The sequence below is a fragment of the Pseudophryne corroboree genome, chromosome 1 (assembly GCF_028390025.1).
Source record: "Pseudophryne corroboree isolate aPseCor3 chromosome 1, aPseCor3.hap2, whole genome shotgun sequence".
Lineage (NCBI taxonomy): Eukaryota > Metazoa > Chordata > Amphibia > Anura > Myobatrachidae > Pseudophryne > Pseudophryne corroboree.
The window spans coordinates 827,717,900-827,741,215 of NC_086444.1; the positions used below are offsets into that span (position 1 = coordinate 827,717,900).

At 49.2% G+C, this 23,316-nt stretch overlaps 1 protein-coding gene across 1 annotated transcript in view; it reads right to left on the bottom strand.

Annotated features, from left to right (window-relative positions):
- FAM47E (family with sequence similarity 47 member E) overlaps window positions 1–23,316 on the bottom strand; it is a 116,508-nt gene that overhangs the window by 41,026 nt on the left and 52,166 nt on the right. The window contains exons 6-8 of the mRNA XM_063919722.1: window positions 19,060–19,263; window positions 15,741–15,899; window positions 3,003–3,080 (exon numbers count right to left, since the gene is read on the bottom strand). Coding sequence (XP_063775792.1) covers window positions 3,003–3,080; window positions 15,741–15,899; window positions 19,060–19,263 — 441 coding nt within the window. The remainder of the gene's footprint in view (window positions 1–3,002; window positions 3,081–15,740; window positions 15,900–19,059; window positions 19,264–23,316) is intronic.

The window sequence follows — 23,316 nt, forward strand, 5'->3', positions numbered from 1 at the left end:
GCTTCTGTTCCTGGGAAGGAGCTGCGTGTTGCTGTCTCTTCCCTCGACCTCTGCCTCGTGGCAGATATGAATAGCCCTTTGCTCTCTTATTTTTAAAGGAACGAAAGGGCTGCGGTTGAAAAGTCGGTGCCTTTTTCTGTTGGGGAGTGACTTGAGGTAGAAAGGTGGATTTCCCGGCTGTAGCCGTGGCCACCAAATCTGATAGACCGACTCCAAATAACTCCTCCCCTTTATACGGCAAAACTTCCATATGCCGTTTTGAATCCGCATCGCCTGTCCACTGTCGCGTCCATAAAGCTCTTCTGGCCGAAATGGACATAGCACTTACCCGTGATGCCAGTGTGCAGATATCCCTCTGTGCATCACGCATATAAAGAAATGCATCCTTTATTTGTTCTAACGACAGTAAAATATTGTCCCTGTCCAGGGTATCAATATTTTCAATCAGGGACTCTGACCAAACTACCCCAGCACTGCCCATCCAGGCAGTCGCTACAGCTGGTCGTAGTATAACACCTGCATGTGTGTATATACTTTTTTGGATATTTTCCATCCTCCTATCTGATGGATCTTTAAGTGCGGCCGTCTCAGGAGAGGGTAACGCCACTTGTTTAGATAAGCGTGTTAGCGCCTTGTCCACCCTAGGAGGTGTTTCCCAGCGCTCCCTAACCTCTGGCGGGAAAGGGTATAATGCCAATAATTTCTTTGAAATTATCAGCTTTTTATCAGGGGCAACCCACGCTTCATTACACACGTCATTTAATTCTTCTGATTCAGGAAAAACTATAGGTAGTTTTTTCACACCCCACATAATACCCTGTTTAGTGGTACCTGTAGTATCAGCTAAATGTAACGCCTCCTTCATTGCCAAAATCATATAACGTGTGGCCCTACTGGAAAATACGGTTGATTCGTCACCGTCACCACTGGAGTCAGTGCCTGCGTCTGGGTCGACCGACTGAGGCAAAGGGCGTTTCACAGCCCCTGACGGTGTTTGAGTCGCCTGGACAGGCACTAATTGATTGTCCGGCCGCCTCATGTCGTCAAACGACTGCTTTAGCGTGTTGACACTATCCCGTAGTTCCATAAATAAAGGCATCCATTCTGGTGTCGACTCCCTAGGGGGTGACATCCTCATATTTGGCAATTGCTCCGCCTCCACACCAATATCGTCCTCATACATGTCGACACACACGTACCGACACACAGCAGACACACAGGGAATGCTCCTAACGAAGACAGGACCCACTAGCCCTTTGGGGAGACAGAGGGAGAGTTTGCCAGCACACACCAAAAGCGCTATATATATATCAGGGATAGCCTTATAATAAGTGCTCCCTTATAGCTGCTTTGTTATATCAAAATATCGCCATAAATTTGCCCCCCCCTCTCTGTTTTACCCTGTTTCTGTAGTGCAGTGCAGGGGAGAGACTTGGGAGCCGTCCTGACCAGCGGAGCTGTGAGAGGAAATGGCGCCGTGTGCTGAGGAGATAGGCCCCGCCCCTTTTCTGGCGGGCTCGTCTCCCGCTATTTAGAGAAATCAGGCAGGGGTTAAATATCTCCATATAGCCTCTAGGGGCTATATGTGAGGTATTTTTAGCCTTTATATAGGTTACATTTGCCTCCCAGGGCGCCCCCCCCCCAGCGCCCTGCACCCTCAGTGACCGCGTGTGAAGTGTGCTGAGAGGAAAATGGCGCACAGCTGCAGTGCTGTGCGCTACCTTTAGAAGACTGCAGGAGTCTTCAGCCGCCGATTCTGGACCTCTTCTGACTTCAGCATCTGCAAGGGGGCCGGCGGCGCGGCTCCGGTGACCATCCAGGCTGTACCTGTGATCGTCCCTCTGGAGCTTGATGTCCAGTAGCCAAGAAGCCAATCCATCCTGCACGCAGGTGAGTTGACTCCTTCTCCCCTCAGTCCCTCGCTGCAGTGATCCTGTTGCCAGCAGGAATCACTGTAAAATAAAAAACCTAGCTAAACTTTTTCTAAGCAGCTCTTTAGGAGAGCCACCTAGATTGCACCCTTCTCGGCCGGGCACAAAAATCTAACTGGAGTCTGGAGGAGGGTCATAGGGGGAGGAGCCAGTGCACACCACCTGATCTGGAAAAGCTTTACTTTTTGTGCCCTGTCTCCTGCGGAGCCGCTATTCCCCATGGTCCTTTCAGGAACCCCAGCATCCACTAGGACGATAGAGAAATCTGTGATAAGTACCTCAGGAGGGTGCGAGCAGAAATCTGTGATAAGTGTACCTCAGGAGGGTGCGAGCAGAAATCTGTGATAAGTACCTCAGGAGGGTGCGAGCAGAAATCTGTGATAAGTACCTCAGGAGGGTGCGAGCAGAAATCTGTGATAAGTACCTCAGGAGGGTGCAAGCAGAAATCTGTGATAAGTGTACCTCAGGAGGGTGCGAGCAGAAATCTGTGATAAGTACCTCAGGAGGGTGCGAGCAGAAATCTGTGATAAGTACCTCAGGAGGGTGCGAGCAGAAATCTGTGATAAGTACCTCAGGAGGGTGCGAGCAGAAATCTGTGATAAGTGTACCTCAGGAGGGTGCGAGCAGAAATCTGTGATAAGTACCTCAGGAGGGTGCGAGCAGAAATCTGTGATAAGTACCTCAGGAGGGTGCGAGCAGAAATCTGTGATAAATGCAGCCTTGTTATATGCAGTCCATAGAAGTCAGGGGTCTGTGCATGCGCACTCAAGCCACCGATTCTACGCATGTGCCAGTCCCGACACCTGTCGGATCTATTGCGCAGACGACGGGACCCGACTGGCCATAGCCAGCTCCCTCCCCTCCAGCATGCGTAGCGGCAGCCCCCTTGCCCAAACAAGGTAGAAGCTGCCGCTGGTAAGGTCCTCAGTAAAAATAATCACCTGGTAAAATAGAATGTAAGCATAAATTATTTGGAAGTGGGTGGAGCCAACATATCCATTATGTTTCCCTATTACTATGTAGAGTTAAGACAAACAAATAAATCAAGTAAACAGGAATTGTGATGCTCACATGTGGTTTTCTGTAGCCTTTCATTTCAATAAAATCTTTAAAGGCAACCGTTCCATGCAGCTGCATCAGGTCTTCATCCTAAAATAGAAATGTCTCATGACATAGCTGATGCTTGGAAACTAATGATAAAGCTGATAACACCAATGCACAGAAGCTGGAAAGACTTGCAGTATTTACAACAGCTATAAATGGTCACTATTACGTGTTTTCTATGTTTATAGCTGAATGCTCAAAGCATTCTTACCTACTTTAAGGACCCAAGATGAGATATAAGAGGTAGTCCCAGGGATTTGGAGATATAGGGCCAAATGTAATAGAGTGAGAGTTTCAGAAAGTGAGAGATTTGGTAAGGTTTTGCAGTTGTTTTTTTTTAAAGTGGCAATCATTTACACTGCAAAACCAGGTTGATCTTGTTGTGTAAATGATTGCCACTTTAAAAAAAAACTGCAAAACCTTACCAAATCTCTCACTTTCTGAAACTCTCACTCTTTTACATTTGGCCCCATAATGTGCATCACCATAGCAACATGTGGTGGGATCTGGGAGGGCTCCCCGAGCTTGTGAGGTTCCCAGATATGCAGGGAGAGCAGACAAGTATGGCATAAAGCATGGAAGCCCAGACTCTGGAAGCTACTTTTATTATACAGTCTGTGTATGTTAATACAGGTTGAGTATCCCATATCCAAACATTCCGAAATACGGAATATTCCGAAATACGGACTTTTTTGAGTGAGAGTGAGATAGTGAAACCTTTGTTTTTTGATGGCTTAATGTACACAACTTTGTTTAGTACACAAAGTTATTAAAAATATTGTATTAAATGACCTTCAGGCTGTGTGTATAAGGCAGGGGTGTCAAACACAGGCCCGCGGGCCAAATCCGGCCCGCCAGACCTCGTCTGATGGCCCGCGGTGCCGCCGCCAGCCTTGCAGCCTCCCCTGCACGGAGTAAATTCATTTTAAAAATGGCTCAAGTTAAAAAAAAAAAAAAAATTTACTTACCTTCCGGGACCTGGCCCGACTTCTTCCTGCCCCGCACTGCTCCCTGGGTGTCGGACGTGACGTCATCACGTGACGTCCGCCCGACATCTCCAGGGATCAGAGGAGCGCGCGGACACCGCGGAGAGGAGCAAGAAGAAAGAAGTAAAAGAAAGAAAGAAGTAAAAGGTAAGTAAAGTAAATGGAGGGGGCAGATGGCTGGGCACTATAAAAGGGGGCAGATGGCTGGGCACTATAAAAGGGGGCAGATGGCTGGGCACTATAAAAGGGGGCAGATGGCTGGGCACTATAAAAGGGGGCAGATGGCTGGGCACTATAAAAGGGGGCAGATGGCTGGGCACTATAAAAGGGGGCAGATGGCTGGGCACTATAAAAGGGGGCAGATGGCTGGGCACTATAAAAGGGGGCACATGGCTGGGCACTATAAAAGGGGGCAGATGGCTGGGCACTATAAAAGGGGGCAGATGGCTGGGCACTATAAAAGGGGGCAGATGGCTGGGCACTATAAAAGGGGGCACATGGCTGGGCACTATAAAAGGGGGCACATGGCTGGGCACTATAAAAGGGGGCACATGGCTGGGCACTATAAAAGGGGGCAGATGGCTGGGCACTATAAAAGGGGGCACATGGCTGGGCACTATAAAAGGGGGCACATGGCTGGGCACTATAAAAGGGGGCACATGGCTGGGCACTATAAAAGGGGGCACATGGCTGGGCACTATAAAAGGGGGCAGATGGCTGGGCACTATAAAAGGGGGCAGATGGCTGGGCACTATAAAAGGGGGCACATGGCTGGGCACTATAAAAGGGGGCAGATGGCTGGGCACTATAAAAGGGGGCAGATGGCTGGGCACTATAAAAGGTGGCAGATGGCTGGGCACTATAAAAGGGGGCAGATGGCTGGGCACTATAAAAGGGGGCACATGGCTGGGCACTATAAAAGGGGGCACATGGCTGGGCACTATAAAAGGGGGCACATGGCTGGGCACTATAAAAGGGGGCAGATGGCTGGGCACTATAAAAGGGGGCAGATGGCTGGGCACTATAAAAGGGGGCAGATGGCTGGGCACTATAAAAGGGGGCACATGGCTGGGCACTATAAAAGGGGGCACATGGCTGGGCACTATAAAAGGGGGCAGATGGCTGGGCACTATAAAAGGGGGCAGATGGCTGGGCACTATAAAAGGGGGCACATGGCTGGGCACTATAAAAGGGGGCACATAATAATTGAATGCAGTGACATTAATTTATGATAATAAAGAGTGGACACATAGACCTACAGATACAACCGGCCCTTTGATGGGGACCAAACTGCTGATGCGGCCCCCGATGAATTTGAGTTTGACACCCCTGGTATAAGGTGTATATGAAACATAAATGAATTGTATGAATGTACACACACTTTGTTTAATGCACAAAGTTATAAAAAATATTGGCTAAAATTACCTTCAGGCTGTGTGTATAAGGTGTATATGTAACATAAATGCATTCTGTGCTTAGATATAGGTCCCATCGCCATGATATCTCATTATGGTATGCAATTATTCCAAAATATAGAAAAATCCCATATCCAAAATACCTCTGGTCCCAAGCATTTTGGATAAGGGATACTCAACCGGTAATATCAACTAATTTATTGGGCTTAATGCCCCAAAACATGAAAGTCCCAGTGCAAACCTAGAGAGTGAGCGGGGGGGACCAAAGACAAGCCGCAATGCCTGTGATTTATGGGCCCTACACACTGGCAGATAACAGTGAACGATACAAGAACTCGTTCATATCGTTCAGTGTGTAGGCACCAACGATGAATGATGCGCGGCCCTGCGCTCGTTCATCGTTGGTGCCCTGTCGCTTATGCATGCAGGCCAATATCGACAATCTCGTCCATATTAGCATGCACTGCTATTGAGCCGGGTGACGGGGGGAGTGACCGTCACCTCCTCCCGCCGGCGGGACGCCCCCCCCCGGCCGTATCGGCCGTCAGGCACCTCGGCGGAACATCGCTGTGTGTGTAGGAGGCATTAGTCAAATGGGGTTAGAAGGTGTAGTATATGATTATAGCTCTTTAACAACATTTTTTTAGATATTAAATTGTCCATATAAAACCACACTGACATCAGACAAACCACACCCATACTTTTCCATCACGCCGATTATCACATTTGGGTGCACTAGTAGACGAGCCTGGGCCACTTGTGTCTGCTCATCAGGCCAAGATATGTCATTGGCAGGGGCGGATTGGGACAGAAAACCAGCCTGTGAAATTTCTGGATGCAGCCCTAATGGAGTGTTGAGGGGGTGGAGTCTGTCACGCTGGGCAGTAAACTCGCTCCTCATAGGGCCTGATTCTGTTGGATGCATGTGCAGCCTTCCTTGGGTCAGAAATTTAGGTAAATTTACTAAGATGGGATTTCTATTGAAGATGGGATGCTGCCCATAGCAATCAATCAGATTCTACTTCTCATTTATCTAGCACCTTCTAGAAGATAATACCTGGAATCTGATTGGTTGCTATGTGCAACATCTCATGTTAAATAGAACTCCCATCTTAGTAAATTTACCACATTGTGTTTGCTACTTTCTGCTAATGCAGCTCCCTAGTTTACATCCACTGAGTGCAGGGGGTTGTGTGTCATTGTATGAGGTGCTGGATACAGGGGTCTGTATGTTAGTGTGTGAGGGGCTGGGTACAGGGGGCAGTGTCTGTGGTGATGGATACAGGGGTGCTGGTGAGGGACTGGGTGCAGGGGGGCTGTGTGTCAGTGTGTGTGGTGCTGCGTACAGGGGTCAGTGTGTGAGGTGCTGGTGAGGGGCTGTGTATCAGTGTATGTGATGCTGCCAACAGGGGGCCGTATGTCAGGTGCTGGTGAGTGGCTGGGTACAAGGGGCAGTGTGTGAGGTGCTGGATACTGGGGTCTGTGTGTTAGTGTGTGAGGGGCTGGGTACAGGGGGCAGTGTGTGAGGGGCTGGGTACAGGGGGCAGTGTGTGAGCGGCTGGGTACAGGGGTCATTGTGTGAGGTGCTGGATACAGGGGTCTGTGTGTTAGTGTGTGTGGTGGTGGGTACAGGGGCAGTGTGTGAGGGACTGGGTACAGGAGGCAGTGTATAAGGTGCTGGATACAGGGGGCAGTGTGTGAAGTGCTGGGTACAGGGGGCAGTGTGTGAGGAGCTGGGTACAGGGGGCAATGTGTATGGTGCTTGGTACAGGGGGCAGTGTGTGAGCGGCTGGGTACAGGGGCCATTGTGTGAGGTGCTGGATACAGGGGTCTGTGTGTTTGGTGGTGTCGAAGTCAAAAATATTACATAGAAAGAACATACAAACTCTACACACATATAAATCGCTATACTTGCAAATACGCGCAGCGAGCACAGCAATATATGGTAACACACGCATTTACACGGACATGCCACAGAGATGGATTCGACACTTATTTCATACACTACATAATTATAATAATATCAAGAGCCAGACATCATAATGATTTAACATTATATAATGAAGTAATGTCATGTATGTGTATTATGGGAACGAAGCCAGATACACCTGTCATATTTGGTATTAAAGCAAGCAGATTAATGTGTAGATTCATTTGATACTTGTTATTAAGTTGTAGGACATTGTAACAAGGAGTTATGATTAAATGTATGAAAGCTAAAGTCACTCTTATTAGGACAGTGGACAGGAAGCTCCGGCCAGCCCCTTTTGATGTCTTCAAGGCTGAACCTGTTTAGCATACGAACAGAATAGTGACTCATCATGAATGAGAAAGTTCCCTCCCCCAAAACTAGATAACACATTGCAGAGACACACCGTTCCCAGTTGCTGTTTTGTCACAGACGATGATGGAGATGCTGTCTGCCAAGTTCCTGCATTATTTTACACAGAGAGAGAGAGAGTGATATGGAGGGATAAATTTATATGAGAAAGAAATGGTAATTGTAACTGTATGTAACTGTATGTATTAACTGCTTACTGTATGAGTTGTAACCATGTAACTATAGGTATACTGTACATTGTAATAATAAGATTTTACTCACCGGTAAATCTATTTCTCGTAGTTCGTAGTGGATGCTGGGAACTCCGTAAGGACCATGGGGAATAGACGGGCTCCGCAGGAGACTGGGCACTCTAAGAAAGAATTAGATCTACTGGTGTGCACTGGCTCCTCCCTCTATGCCCCTCCTCCAGACCTCAGTTAGGGAAACTGTGCCCGGAATAGCTGACACAATAAGGAAAGGATTTGGAATCCCGGGTAAGACTCATACCAGCCACACCAATCACACCGTACAACTCGTGATACTATACCCAGTTAACAGTATGAATAACAACTGAGCCTCACAAACAGATGGCTCATAACAATAACCCTTTAGTTAGGCAATAACTATATACAAGTATTGCAGACAATCCGCACTTGGGATGGGCGCCCAGCATCCACTACGGACTACGAGAAATAGATTTACCGGTGAGTAAAATCTTATTTTCTCTGACGTCCTAGTGGATGCTGGGAACTCCGTAAGGACCATGGGGATTATACCAAAGCTCCCAAACGGGCGGGAGAGTGCGGATGACTCTGCAGCACCGAATGAGCAAACTCAAGGTCCTCCACAGCCAGGGTATCAAACTTGTAGAATTTTGCAAACGTGTTTGATCCCGACCAGGTAGCAGCTCGGCAAAGTTGTAAAGCCGAGACCCGTCTGGCAGCCGCCCAAGAAGAGCCCACCTTCCTCGTGGAATGGGCTTTGACTGATTTAGGATGCTGCAGTCCAGCCGCAGAATGTGCAAGTTGAATCGTGGAGCAGATCCAGCGAGCAATAGTCTGCTTAGAAGCAGGAGCACCCAACTTGTTGGGTGCATGCAGGATAAACAGCGAGTCAGTCTTTCTGACTCAAGCCGTCCTGGAAACATAGATTTTCAGGGCCCGGACTACGTCCAGCAACTTGGAAGCCTCCAAGTCCTGAGTAGCCGCCGGCACCACAATAGGTTGGTTCAAGTGAAACGCTGATACCACCTTAGGGAGGAATTGGGGACGCGTCCTCAATTCTTCTCTGTCCATATGGAAGATCAGATAGGGGCTTTTACAGGACAAAGCCGCCAATTCTGACACCCGCCTAGCCGAAGCCAAGGCCAAAAGCATGACCACTTTCCACGTGAGATATTTTAATTCCACGGTCTGAAGTGGCTCAAACCAATGTGATTTTAGGAAATCCAACACCACGTTGAGATCCCAAGGTGCCACTGGGGGCACAAAAGGGGGCTGAATATGCAGCACTCCCTTAACAAACATCTGAACTTCAGGCAGTGAAGCCAGTTCTTTATGAAAGAAAATAGACAGGGACTTTAATGGATCCCAATTTTAGGCCCATAGTCACTCCTGACTGTAGGAAGTGCAGAAATCGACCCAGCTGAAATTCTTCTGTGGGGCCTTCATAGCCTCACACCAAGCAACATATTTTCGCCATATGCGGTGATAATGCTTTGCTGTCACCTCTTTCCTAGCCTTTATCAGCGTAGGAATGACTTCAACCGGAATGCCCTTTTCCATCAGGATCCGGCGTTCAACCGCCATGCCGTCAAACGCAGCCGCGGTAAGTCTTGGTACAGACAGGGCCCCTGCTGTAGCAGGTCCTGTCTGAGAGGCAGAGGCCAAGGGTCCTCTGAGATCATTTCTTGTAGTTCCGGGTACCAAGTCCTTCTTGGCCAATCCGGAACGATGAGTATAGTTCTTACTCCTCTTTTTCTTATTATCCTCAGCACCTTTGGTATGAGAGGAAGAGGAGGGAACACATAAACCGACTGGTACACCCACGGTGTCACTAGAGCGTCCACAGCTATCGCCTGAGGGTCCCCTGACCTAGCGCAATATCTTTTTAGCTTTTTGTTTAGGCGGGACGCCATCATGTCCACCTGTGGCCGTTCCCAACGGTTCACAATCAGTTGGAAGACTTCTGGATGAAGTCCCCACTCTCCCGGGTGGAGGTCGTGCCTGCTGAGGAAGTCTGCTTCCCAGTTGTCCACTCCCGGAATGAACACTGCTGACAGTGCTATCACATGATTTTCCGCCAATCGGAGAATCTTTGTGGCTTCTGCCATCGCCATCCTGCTTCTTGTGCCGCCCTGTCGGTTTACATGGGCGACCGCCGTGATGTTGTCTGACTGAATCAGCACCGGCTGGTTTTGAAGCAGGGGTCTTGCCTGACTTAGGGCATTGTAAATGGCCCTTAGTTCCAGAATATTTATGTGTAGGGAAGCCTCCTGACTCGACCATTGTCCTTGGAAGTTTCTTCCCTGAGTGACTGCCCCCCAACCTCGGAGGCTTGCATCCGTGGTCACCAGGACCCAGTCCTGTATGCCGAATCTGCAGCCCTCTAGAAGATGAGCACTCTGCAGCCACCACAGCAGAGACACCCTGGCCCTCGGGGACAGGGTGATCAACCGATGCATCTGAAGATGCGATCCGGACCACTTGTCCAACAGATCCCACTGAAAGATCCTTGCATGGAACCTGCCGAATGGAATTGCCTCGTAAGAAGCTACCATCTTTCCCAGGACTCGCGTGCAGTGATGCACCGACACCTGTTTTGGTTTCAGGAGGTCTCTGACCAGAGATGACAACTCCTTGGCCTTCTCCTCCGGGAGAAACACCTTCTTCTGTTCTGTGTCCAGAATCATACCCAGGAACAGCAGACGCGTCGTAGGAACCAGCTGCGACTTTGGAATATTCAGAATCCAGCCGTGCTGTTGAAGCACTTCCTGAGATAGTGCTACTCCGACCAACAACTGTTCCCTGGACCTCGCCTTTATAAGGAGATCGTCCAAGTATGGGATAATGAGAACTCCCTTCTTTCGAAGGAGTATCATCATTTCGGCCATTACCTTGGTAAATACCCTCGGTGCCGTGGACAGACCAAACGGCAACGTCTGGAATTGGTAATGGCAGTCTTGTACCACAAACCGGAGGTACACCTGGTGAGGTGGGTAAATGGGGACATGCAGGTACGCATCCTTGATGTCCAGTGATACCATGTAATCCCCTTCTTCCAGGCTTGCAATAACCGCCCTGAGCGATTCCATTTTGAACTTGAACCTTCTTATATAAGTGTTCAAGGATTTTAAATTTAGAATGGGTCTCACCGAACCGTCTGGTTTCGGTACCACAAACATTGTGGAATAGTAACCCCGTCCCTGTTGAAGGAGGGGAACTTTTATTATCACCTGCTGGAGGAACAGCTTGTGAATTGCCGCCAGCACTACCTCCCTGTCCGGGGGAGTAGCTGGCAAGGCAGATTTGAGGTAACGGCGAGGGGGAGACGTCTCGAATTCCAGCTTGTATCTCTGAGATACCACTTGTAGAACCCAGGGATCCACTTGTGAGCAAACCCACCGGTCGCTGAAGTTCCGGAGACGGGCCCCCACCGCACCTGGCTCCACCAGTGGAGCCCCAGCGTCATGCGGTGGATTTAGTGGAAGCAGGGGAGGATTTCTGTTCTTGGGAACTGGCTGTATGGTGCAGCTTTTTCCCTCTACCCCTGCCTCTGGGCAGAAAGGACGCGCCTTTAACCCGCTTGCCTTTCTGGGGCCAAAAGGACTGTACCTGATAATACGGTGCTTTCTTTGGCTGTGAGGGAACCTGGGGTAAAAATGTCGACTTCCCAGCTGTCGCTGTGGAAACGAGGTCCGAGAGACCATCCCCAAACAATTCCTCACCCTTGTAAGGCAAAACCTCCATGTGCCTTTTAGAATCCGCATCCCCTGTCCACTGCCGAGTCCATAATACTCTCCTGGCAGAAATGGACATTGCATTTATTCTAGATGCCAGCCGGCAAATATCCCTCTGTGTATCTCTCATGTATAAGACTACGTCTTTAATATGCTCTATGGTTAGCAATATAGTGTCCCTGTCAAGGGAATCAATATTATCAGACAGGGAATCAGACCACGCTGCTGCAGCACTGCACATCCATGCTGAAGCAATAGCAGGTCTCAGTATAGTACCTGAGTGTGTATATACAGACTTCAGGATAGCCTCCTGCTTTCTATCCGCAGGCTCCTTTAAGGCGGCCGTATCCTGAGACGGTAGTGCCACCTTTTTTGACAAGCGTGTGAGCGCTTTATCCACCCTCGGGGATGTCTCCCAACGTACCCTGTCCTCTGGCGGGAAAGGGTACGCCATTAGTAACTTTTTAGAAATCACTAATTTTTTATCAGGGGATGCCCACGCTTCTTCACACACTTCATTTAACTCATCTGAAGGGGGAAAAACCACCGGTTGCTTTTTCTCCCCAAACATAATACCCTTTTTAGTGGTACCTGGGTTAATGTCAGAAATGTGCAACACATTTTTCATTGCCGTAATCATGCAACGGATAGCCTTAGTGGAATGTACATTAGTCTCGTCGTCGTCGACACTGGAGTCAGACTCCGTGTCGACATCTGTGTCTGCCATCTGAGGTAGCGGGCGTTTTTGAGCCCCTGATGGCCTTTGAGACGCCTGGGCAGGCACTGGCTGAGCCGGCTGTCCCACAGCTGTTATGTCATCAAACCTTTTATGTAAGGAGTTGACACTGTCGGTTAATACCTTCCACATATCCATCCACTCTGGTGTCGACCCCGCAGGGGGTGACATCACATTTATCGGCACCTACTCCGCCTCCACATAAGCCTCCTCATCAAACATGTCGACACAGCCGTACCGACACACCGCACACACACAGGGAATGCTCTGACTGAGGACAGGACCCCACCAAGTCCTTTGGGGAGACAGAGAGAGAGTATGCCAGCACACACCACAGCGCTATATAACACAGGGATTTACACTACACAAGGTGATTTTACCTATAGCAGCTATAATACACAGTATTGCGCCTAAATTTAGTGCCCCCCCTCTCTTTTTTACCCTATTGAGCCTGGAAACTGCAGGGGAGAGCCTGGGGAGCTGTCTTCCAGCGGAACTGTGAAGAGAAAATGGCGCCAGTGTGCTGAGGGAGATCGCCCCGCCCCTTCCACAGCGGACTTCTCCCGCTCTTTTATTAATATTATGGCAGGGGATTTTTACACATATATAGTTTGTTAGACTATATTATGTGTTTTTTTGCCATTTTTAAGGTAATCTAATTGCAGCCCAGGGCGCCCCCCCCCCCCCCCCCCCCCCCCAGCGCCCTGCACCCATCAGTGACCGGAGTATGTGGTGTGCATGGGGAGCAATGGCGTACAGCTGCAGTGCTGTGCGCTACCTTAATGAAGACCGGAGTCTTCAGCCGCCGATTTTCTACTCGGATTCTTCCGTCTTCTGGCTCTGCAAGGGGGACGGCGGCGCGGCTCCGGGACCGGACGACCGAGGCTGGGCCTGTGTTCGATCCCTCTGGAGCTAATGGTGTCCAGTAGCCTAGAAGCACAAGCTAGCTGCAAGCAGGTAGGTTTGCTTCTCTCCCCTAAGTCCCTCGTAGCAGTGAGTCTGTTGCCAGCAGATCTCACTGAAAATAAAAAACCTAATAAATACTTTCTTTACTAAGAGCTCAGGAGAGCCCCTAGTGTGCAACCAGCTCGAGCCGGGCACAGATTCTAACTGAGGTCTGGAGGAGAGGCATAGAGGGAGGAGCCAGTGCACACCAGTAGATCTAATTCTTTCTTAGAGTGCCCAGTCTCCTGCGGAGCCCGTCTATTCCCCATGGTCCTTACGGAGTTCCCAGCATCCACTAGGACGTCAGAGAAATATTGAATCCATATCTTTTTAATAACAAATATATACATCAATGAGCTTTGGAACTCAGATAATGTGTGGGTGTATTGTTTTCTCTTATGGGATGTAGTGTTTCGCTATGTATAGCGCACATTCATGGCACATGGTAATAAGATGTGCAGGCGTTTACAATACATATTAGAGCGGGCATTTTAAATATTTGTTAGAAAGCAATTTGGTATTTACAGTGGGTACAGGGGCAGTGTGTGAGGGACTGGGTACAGGGGGGCAGTGTATGAGGTGCTGGATACAGGGGTCTGTGTGTTATTGTGTTTGGCGCTGGGTAAAAGTGTGTGTGGTGCTGGGAAAGTGTGTGTGGTGCTGGGTACAGGGGGAAGTGTATGAGGGGCTGGGTACAGGGGGCAGTGTGTGTGGTACTGGATAGAGGGGGCAGTGTGTGAGGTACTGGTGAGGGACTGGGTATAGGGGGCAGTGTGTGTCAGCATGTGTGGTGCTGCGTACAGGGGGCAGTGTGTGTCAGCGTGTGTGATGCTGCGTACAGGGGGCAGTGTTTATCAGTGTGTGTGGTGCTGTGTACACGGAGCAGTGTGTGTCAGTGTGTGCGGTGCAGCGTACAGGGGACAATGTGTGAGGTGCTGGTGAGGAGCTGGGTACAGGGGGCTGTGTCAGTGTGTGATGTGCTGGTGAGTGGCTGGGTACAGGGGGCTGTGTCAGTGTGTGAGGTGCTGGTGAGTGGCATGGTACAGGGGGCAGTGTGTGTCAGTGTGTGTGGTGCTGCATACAAGAGGCAGTGTGTGTGGTGCTGCGTACAGGGGGCTGTGTGGCAGTGTGTGTGGTGCTGCGTACAGGGGGCAGTGTGTCAGGGGCTGGGTACAGGGGGCTGTGTCAGTGTGTGAGGTGCTGGTAAGTGGATAGCTACAGGGGGCAGTGTGTGAGGTGCTGGATACAGGGGTCTGTGTGTTAGTGCGTGTGGGGCTGCATACAGGGGGCAGTGAGTGCCAGTGTGTGCAGTGCTACATACAGAGGGCAGTGTGTGAGGTGCTGGTGAGGGGCTGTGTCAGTGTGTGTGGTGCTGCGTACAGTGGGCACTGTGTGTGGTGCTTGGTGCAGGGGCAGTGTGTGTCAGTGTGTGTGGTGCTGCGTACATTGGGCAGTGTGTGAGGTGCTGGTGGGGGACTGGGTACAGGGAGCTGTATGTCAGGTGCTGGATACAGGGGGCAGTGTGTGTCAGTGTGTGTGGTGCTGGGTACAGGGGGCAGTGTATGTGGTGCAGGGGCAGTGTGTGTCAGTGTGTGTGGTGCTGGGTACAGGGGGCAGTGTGTCGGCATGTGGTGGTGGTGGTGTGTGTAGGGGACTGTGTGTCAGTGTGTGAGGTGATGTGTGTGTGTGTGTGTGTGTGTGTGTGTGTGTGTGTGTGTGTGTGTGTGTGTGTGTATAGGAGATTGTGTGTGAGTGTGGGGTTGGGGAGAGTTCTCACATGTGGGCTGCAACCAGGGTAGTAATAGAGTTTATCACTGGCCAGGGGCTACCTCCCAGCAGGAAAGCCGGCCAGCATCCCTGGTGCTTACCAAGTTCTGTTGCCTAACGCTGGTGTCCGGGATCAGCAGCTGAAGTAGACAGGCAGCCATCCAGTCTGCACTGCTCAGCCATTCATTCCAGTTCTGTGGTAGGTTGGGCTAGTACCGCTGGGTGCAGCAAACTATGCAAATAACCCAGCCGCAGCCAGCGCTGTGAGAGGCCGTCGGTCTGGATATGTGTGATGCCCGGCCTCTCACTGCGCTGGCTGCGGCTGGGTTATTTGCATAGTGGGCGGCACCCAGCAACTTCACAGCCGCAGCTCCAGCCTGGACAGCCTGTGGCAGAAGTTATTATAATAGATGAATCGGCTGTGTGTTGGGGCAAAACCGCCTCAGCATCCCGGCATACCAATCCGACGCTGGCATTGGTGAACTATGTGGTTAGATTAGCTGCATGAATTAGCGACAATGTCTCACGTATCATTTACTTATAAAAACTGAAACTATATAACGTGTGTAAGTTACCTTTTGGCTGAGCCTATGTGTTGAATGCATGCCCCTAATGGTCTTTTCTACAGCTGGATCTGTTAATGGCTCATTGACTTTATGCTTCTTCCATGTGTTGGGCTCAAGGTACCAAGCTCCATATCTAGTCTTCACCCAACTTGGGAAGTATGTGGGCTCCTTCCAAAGGAAACGTAGATGTTAGAAGCAGTTTTATCTTACTAAGAAGACAAGATGAAACAAACAAGAATCAAAAATGAACAACCGAAATGGGATCCATAAAATATATTTGTTACTGTCCTATGAAACATAGCTATGGTGATTAGCTAATATTGGGCCTGATTGCGCACAGCGGGCGATCGGGTACTAACTGCGCATGCATCGGACAACAACAAAGCACATCGCCAGTCAGCGACGGGATGGTGCGAAAAATCTGATCGCACGGGCGTTCGCAAGGTGATTGACAGGAGGAGGCTGTTTGTGGGTAGTAACTGACCGTTTATTGGGAGTGTCCGGAAAAACTCAGGCGTTCCCAAACGTTTTCAGGGAGGGTGTCTGGCGTCAGCTCCGGCCCCGATCAGCCTGTTTTGATTGCACTGTAGGAGTAAGTCCTGGGCTGCACACAGACTGCACACACTGGATTTTTGCAGTTCGGCGTACACATGGGATCGCACACTTGCACAACGAATTTACACTCCCCCTGGGGGCGGTGACTATCTGAACGAAGGGCAGCAAAGTTAGCAGCCCAGCGATCAGGTCTGAATCACCCCCATTATACACCCCATTATTGTGGGGAATTATTTTACTACTTAAAATCTCCAAGCCCCTATCTACTAAATTAGCTGTCCAGGAATGCTTCCAACAAATTTCATGGCATTCTTACTGACTATGGCCCTCATTCCGAGTTGTTCGCTCGCTAGCCGCTTTTCGCAGCAGTACACACGCTAAGCCGCCGCCCTCTGGGAGTGTATCTTAGCTTAGCAGAATTGCGAACGAAGTATTCGCAATATTGCAAAAAGATTTTTCTGTGCAGTTTCTGAGTAGCTCGAGACTTACTCTTCCAGTGCGATCAGTTCAGTGCTTGTCGTTCCTGGTTTGACGTCACAAACACACCCAGCGTTCGCCCAGACACTCCCCCGTTTCTCCAACCACTCCCGCGTTTTTCCCAGAAACGGTAGCGTTTTTTCACACACTCACATAAAACGGCCAGTTTCCGCCCAGAAACACCCACTTCCTGTCAATCACACTCCGATCACCAGAACGAAGAAAAAACCTCGTAATGCTGTGAGTAAAATACCAAACTTCTTAGCAAATTTACTTGGCGCAGTCGCAGTGCGAACATTGCGCATACGCAATTAGCGGAAAATCGCTGCGATGTGAAGAAAATTACCGAGCGAACAACTCGGAATGAGGGCCTATGGCTGATCAAACCCCCATTACTCTTTAACTCTCCTCACAACAACTTTCTTTCTTTTATTCTTCCTTCTCTTCTGAACAAATTTTTCCTGACTATCCTTTCTCTTATCTCCTCCTCATCTTGTTTCTGATCTGTTCCATGGATGGATCAACGAGTCGTGGGATCCAGGTAAGCCCCAGCTGTGCATGTTATCTGAACTTTTCTTTATGTCTCCTCTAATAATGTTTGTCTTCTTTTCTGTTCCTTTCTTTTATTTATTTTTATTGTGCTAATTAAGATTACTTGTCAGTTTTTCAATTCATGGGTTCCTGTAAGATGAGATATTTATCTTTTCATGTTTGGTTTCAGTATCTACTATATATACCCCACCGAAGAAGGCCATGAAATAGAATACACTACTTTATAATACTGAAAAAATTTGGCTCTACATTAGCGATTGTTTTTTTTCTCTATCCCTATCTATTCATACTGTATTACTAAATCATCTTGATTGTATGACAACTCATCAATGATACATGTCTTTCTAATTATAATGTCCAGAGCTTTAATAAACATATTTTTGAAAAAATAAATCTCTAAACTTTCTGCAATATTCTCAGGAATGTTCGGGTTTGAATATTTTTAGTAGAAGGCAAAATCTTGTGTTTTTATATGCTATGTTGCCAAAGGAATACATACTAAATGACTGCCGTCGGGATGCCTGCAGTCACATGAAATGACAGTGAACCTCCCCCCCCTCCCTTCCCCATCCTCTACCCTAACCCTCGGTGTGGTGGCCATGGCTAACCCTCCGGCTGGTGACTAGGGCTAACCACCCCCCAAGTTCCAAACCCTAAGCCCCCTAGTGCCTATCCCTCCCCCCCATCCGGGCCCTAACCCTATCCCTGAACCACGATACTCACCTTTGTGATGTCAGCTGTCGGTGATCCAGCGCTGGTCTACTGAGTGGTGTCGGGACTTCTTCGGGGGAGGAAAAAGGGAGAGGGATTAGGGATGAGGACAGAATACTTACTGGAATTCCGCTTCTCTGATGCTTGTGCCAGAATTGCACATCACATGACCGCCGGGACTGCTGCAGCTATTGAGACCAGGGAAGTGTCTGTGGGGCCACCAGGGACAACGTTAGGTCAACATTCTATCATGTTGACATGTAATCCGTGAAAACATAATGGGGGAAATTCAAATGTTTGAAAAGTCATTTGGGTGTCTGTTTTTTCCTGTCTATTAGATAGGAAAAAACAGACACCCAACTGACTTTTCAAACATTTGAATATCCCCCTATGCATGTCGACATGGTTGCCATTGACAGTTCAACCATGTTGACATTCTCATGTAGACATGATGCACGTTGACCTAACATACCAAACCCATTCAATGCTATTTCACTGCCTTTCTCTCATGTTAATTCCCTACATTAATCATTGCCCACACAGCCTCTCTTCCTTTGCCGTATTCAGTACGGCAGCACATACTCCATATGTTTCTTCCCTCCCCCTATATTTGTTTTCGGAACTCAAATGTAAATTGCAGTATAAAAATAAAGCTGCCAAGCATCTGTTGGCTACATGCAATACATGCAAATGTAGCCAGTATTTATCCTGCATGCAAAAAAAGCTATATATATTTACACCCCATGCAAAGTAACATGAGTTGGCCAGGTGCACAGTTACTTACCCTGTTTTTCTTTATACCCACAATAGACTCAAGCCCTTTATCTCATGATTAAGATAATCGAGGACCACTACTGACTAGTAGAGCCCAGGGTCACATGACAATTCCTCCATACTGGTATGAGCCAATATAAACAACAGCATTGTGCTTAAGTTTTTAGCTTCTACATTTTTGCAATCAAGTTTTCACCATTTGCTTATTATTTAGCACCAAAGTCAGAAAAATACTGCACGTAACAAGATTTTACCTTACCTTAGACTGCAGCTGTACGTTCCTTGAGGGTGAAGTCTTTGCACTGTGCTCTTGAGGTGAGTTTCCCACATACATTTTCAACTCTGCCGGCACATTGTTAAGCTCTACAACATGAATTGGGACACTAAGAGGCGGCTTAGTGTCAAAGCCACTGGCAAATAGACTGAATATGGTGGATTCATTAATATTGCATGGCTCCCCTCCCTGTAAGACAAAAAATGGTTTCCTAACAACAGATATTGTCATGTTCATTATTTTGCATTGTGCTTTTTAATCACTGCTGTAAATAAACATTTCTCTAACGTCCTAGTGGATGCTGGGGACTCCGTAAGGACCATGGGGAATAGACGGGCTCCGCAGGAGACTGGGCACTCTAAGAAAGATTTAGTACTACTGGTGTGCACTGGCTCCTCCATCTATGCCCCTCCTCCAGACCTCAGTTAGAATCTGTGCCCGGACAGAGCTGGGTGCATTTTAGTGAGCTCTCCTGAGCTTGCTAATAAGAAAGTATTTTAGTTAGGTTTTTTTATTTTCAGAGAGCTTCTGCTGGCAACAGACTCTCTGCTACGTGGGACTGAGGGGAAAGAAGCAAACCTACTAACTGCGGCTAGGTTGCGCTTCTTAGGCTACTGGACACCATTAGCTCCAGAGGGATCGAACACAGGAACCTAACCTTGGTCGTCCGTTCCCGGAGCCGCGCCGCCGTCCCCCTCGCAGAGCCAGAAGACAGAAGCCGGCGGGTTGAAGCAAGAAGTCGTCGAAATCGGCGGCAGAAGACTCCTGTCTTCATATGAGGTAGCGCACAGCACTGCAGCTGTGCGCCATTGCGCCCACACTAACCCACACACTCCGGTCACTGTAGGGTGCAGGGCGCGGGGGGGGCGCCCTGGGCAGCAATTAAGTACCTCCTGGCAAAAGCAGCATATATACAGTTGGACACTGTTATATGCATGAGCCCCCGCCATTAATTTCACACAAAATCGCGGGACAGAAGCCCGCCGCTGAGGGGGCGGGGCCTTCTTCCTCAGCACTCACCAGCGCCATTTTCTCTCCACAGCTCCGCTGAGAGGAAGCTCCCCAGGCTCTCCCCTGCAGACTCACGGTAGAAAGGGTAAAAAGAGAGGGGGGGCACATAAATTTAGCGCATTAATCATATATACAGCAGCTACTGGGTAAACACTAAGTTACTGTGTGATTCCTGGGTCATATAGCGCTGGGGTGTGTGCTGGCATACTCTCTCTCTGTCTCTCCAAAAGGCCTTGTGGGGGTCCTGCCCTCATATAGAGCATCCCCTGTGTGTGTGGTGTGTCGACATGTTTGACGAAGAGGGCTATGTGGAGGCAGAGCATGTGCAGATGAATGACGTGTCTCCGCCGACGGCGCCGACACCTGATTGGATGGATATGTGGAAGGTGTTAAATGATAATGTAAACTCCTTGCATAAAAGGTTGGATAAAGCTGATGCCTTGGGACAGTCGGGGTCTCAGCCCATGCCTGATCCTACAGCGCAGAGGCCGTCAGGGTCTCAGAAGCGCCCACTATCCAAAATTGTTGACACAGATATCGACACGGATTCTGACTCCAGTGTCGATGAGGATGATGCAAAATTGCAGCCTAAAATGGCTAAAGCCATCCGCTACATGATTATAGCAATGAAGGATGTATTGCACATATCAGAGGTAAACCCTGTCCCTGACAAGAGGGTTTATATGTATGGGGAGAAAAAGCAAGAGGTGACTTTTCCCCCTTCACATGAGTTAAATGAATTATGTGAAAAAGCGTGGGATTCCCCCGATAGGAAAGTGCTGATTTCCAAAAAGTTACTTATGGCGTACCCTTTCCCGCCAACGGACAGGGTGCGCTGGGAATCCTCCCCTAGGGTAGATAAAGCTCTGACACGCTTATCTAAGAAGGTGGCCCTGCCGTCACAGGATACGGCCGCCCTAAAGGATCCTGCAGATAGGAAGCAGGAAAGTATCCTGAAGTCTGTTTATACACATTCAGGTACTCTACTGAGGCTGGCAATTGCGTCGGCCTGGATGTGTAGTGCTGTAGCAGCATGGACAGATAATCTGTTGGAGGAAATGGATACCTTAGACAAGGATACCATTTTACTGACCCTGGGGCATATAAAAGACGCTGTCCTATATATGAGGGATGCCCAGAGGGACATTTGCCTACTGGGCTCTAGAATAAATGCAATGTCAATTTCTGCCAGAAGGGTCCTGTGGACTCGGCAATGGACAGGTGATGCCGACTCCAAAAAGCACATGGAGGTTTTACCTTACAAGGGTGAGGAATTGTTTGAGGACGGCCTCTCGGACCTAGTTTCCACAGCTACGGCTGGGAAGTCAAATTTTTTGCCATATATTCCCTCACAGCCTAAGAAAGCACCGTATTACCAAATGCAGTCCTTTCGATCACAAAGAAGCAAGAAGGTCAGAGGTGCGTCCTTTCTTGCCAGAGGCAGGGGTAGAGGAAAGAAGCTGCACCATACAGCTAGTTCCCAGGAACAGAAGTCCTCCCCGGCTTCCACTAAATCCACCGCATGACGCTGGGGCTCCACAGGAGCCAGGTGCGGTGGGGGCGCGTCTCCGAAATTTCAGCCACCAGTGGGTTCGCTTACAGGTGGATCCCTGGGCTATACAGATTGTGTCTCAGGGATACAAGCTGGAATTCGAAGTGATGCCCCCTCACCGTTACCTCAAATCGGCCCTGCCAGCTTCCCCCATGGAACGGGAAGTAGTGTTAGCGGCAATTCACAAGTTATATCTCCAGCAGGTGGTGGTAAAGGTTCCCCTCCTTCAACAAGGAAGAGGATACTATTCCACAATGTTTGTGGTACCGAAACCGGACGGTTCGGTCAGACCCATATTGAATTTAAAGTCCCTGAACATTTATCTGAAAAGATTCAAGTTCAAAATGGAATCGCTCAGAGCGGTCATTGCAAGCCTGGAAGAGGGGGATTTTATGGTGTCTCTGGACATCAAGGATGCTTACTTGCATGTCCCCATTTATCCACCTCATTAGGAGTACCTCAGATTTGTGGTACAGGACTGTCATTACCAATTCCAGACGTTGCCGTTTGGGCTCTCCACGGCACCGAGAATATTTACCAAGGTAATGGCAGAAATGATGGTGCTCCTTCGAAAGCAAGGAGTCACAATTATCCCATACTTGGACGATCTCCTCATAAAGGCGAGGTCCAGAGAGCAGTTGCTGATCAGCGTAGCACACTCTCAGGAAGTGTTGCAACAGCACGGCTGGATTCTGAATATCCCAAAGTCGCAGCTGATTCCTACAACGCGTCTGCCTTTTCTGGGCATGATTCTGGACACGGACCAGAAGATGGTGTTTCTCCCGGCAGAGAAGGCTCAAGTGCTCGTGACTCTAGTCAGAGACCTCTTAAAACCGAAACAGGTGTCGGTGCATCGCTGCACGCGAGTCCTGGGAAAGATGGTGGCATCATACGAAGCCATTCCCTTCGGCAGGTTCCATGCGAGGATCTTTCAGTGGGATCTGTTGGACAAGTGGTCCGGATCGCATCTTCAGATGCATCGGCTGATCACCCTGTCCCCGAGGGCCAGGGTGTCTCTTCTGTGGTGGCTACAGAGTGCTCACCTTCTCGAGGGCCGCAGGTTCGGCATACAGGACTGGGTCCTGGTGACCACGGATGCGAGCCTCCGAGGGTGGGGGGCAGTCACTCAGGGAAGAAACTTCCAAGGGTTGTGGTTAAGTCAGGAGGCTTGTCTGCACATAAATATCCTGGAACTAAGGGCCATATACAACGCCCTGAGTCAAGCGGAGCCTCTGCTTTGCAACCAACCGGTGCTGATTCAGTCAGACAACATCACCGCAGTGGCTGATGTAAACCGCCAGGGCGGCACAAGAAGCAGAGTGGCAATGGCGGAAGCCACCAGGATTCTTCGTTGGGCAGAGAATCACGTGCAAGCACTGTCAGCAGTGTTCATTCCGAGAGTGGACAACTGGGAAGCAGACTTCCTCAGCAGGCACGACCTCCACCCGGGAGAGTGGGGACTTCATCACGAAGTCTTCACTCAGATTACAAATCGATGGGAACTGCCACAGGTAGGCATGATGGCGTCCCGTCTCAACAAAAAGCTACAAAGGTATTGCGCCAGGTCAAGAGACCCTCAGGCGATAGCTGTGGACGCACTGGTAACACCGTGGGTGTTCCAGTCGGTCTATGTGTTTCCTCCTCTTCCTCTCATACCCAAGGTGCTGAGAATCGTAAGA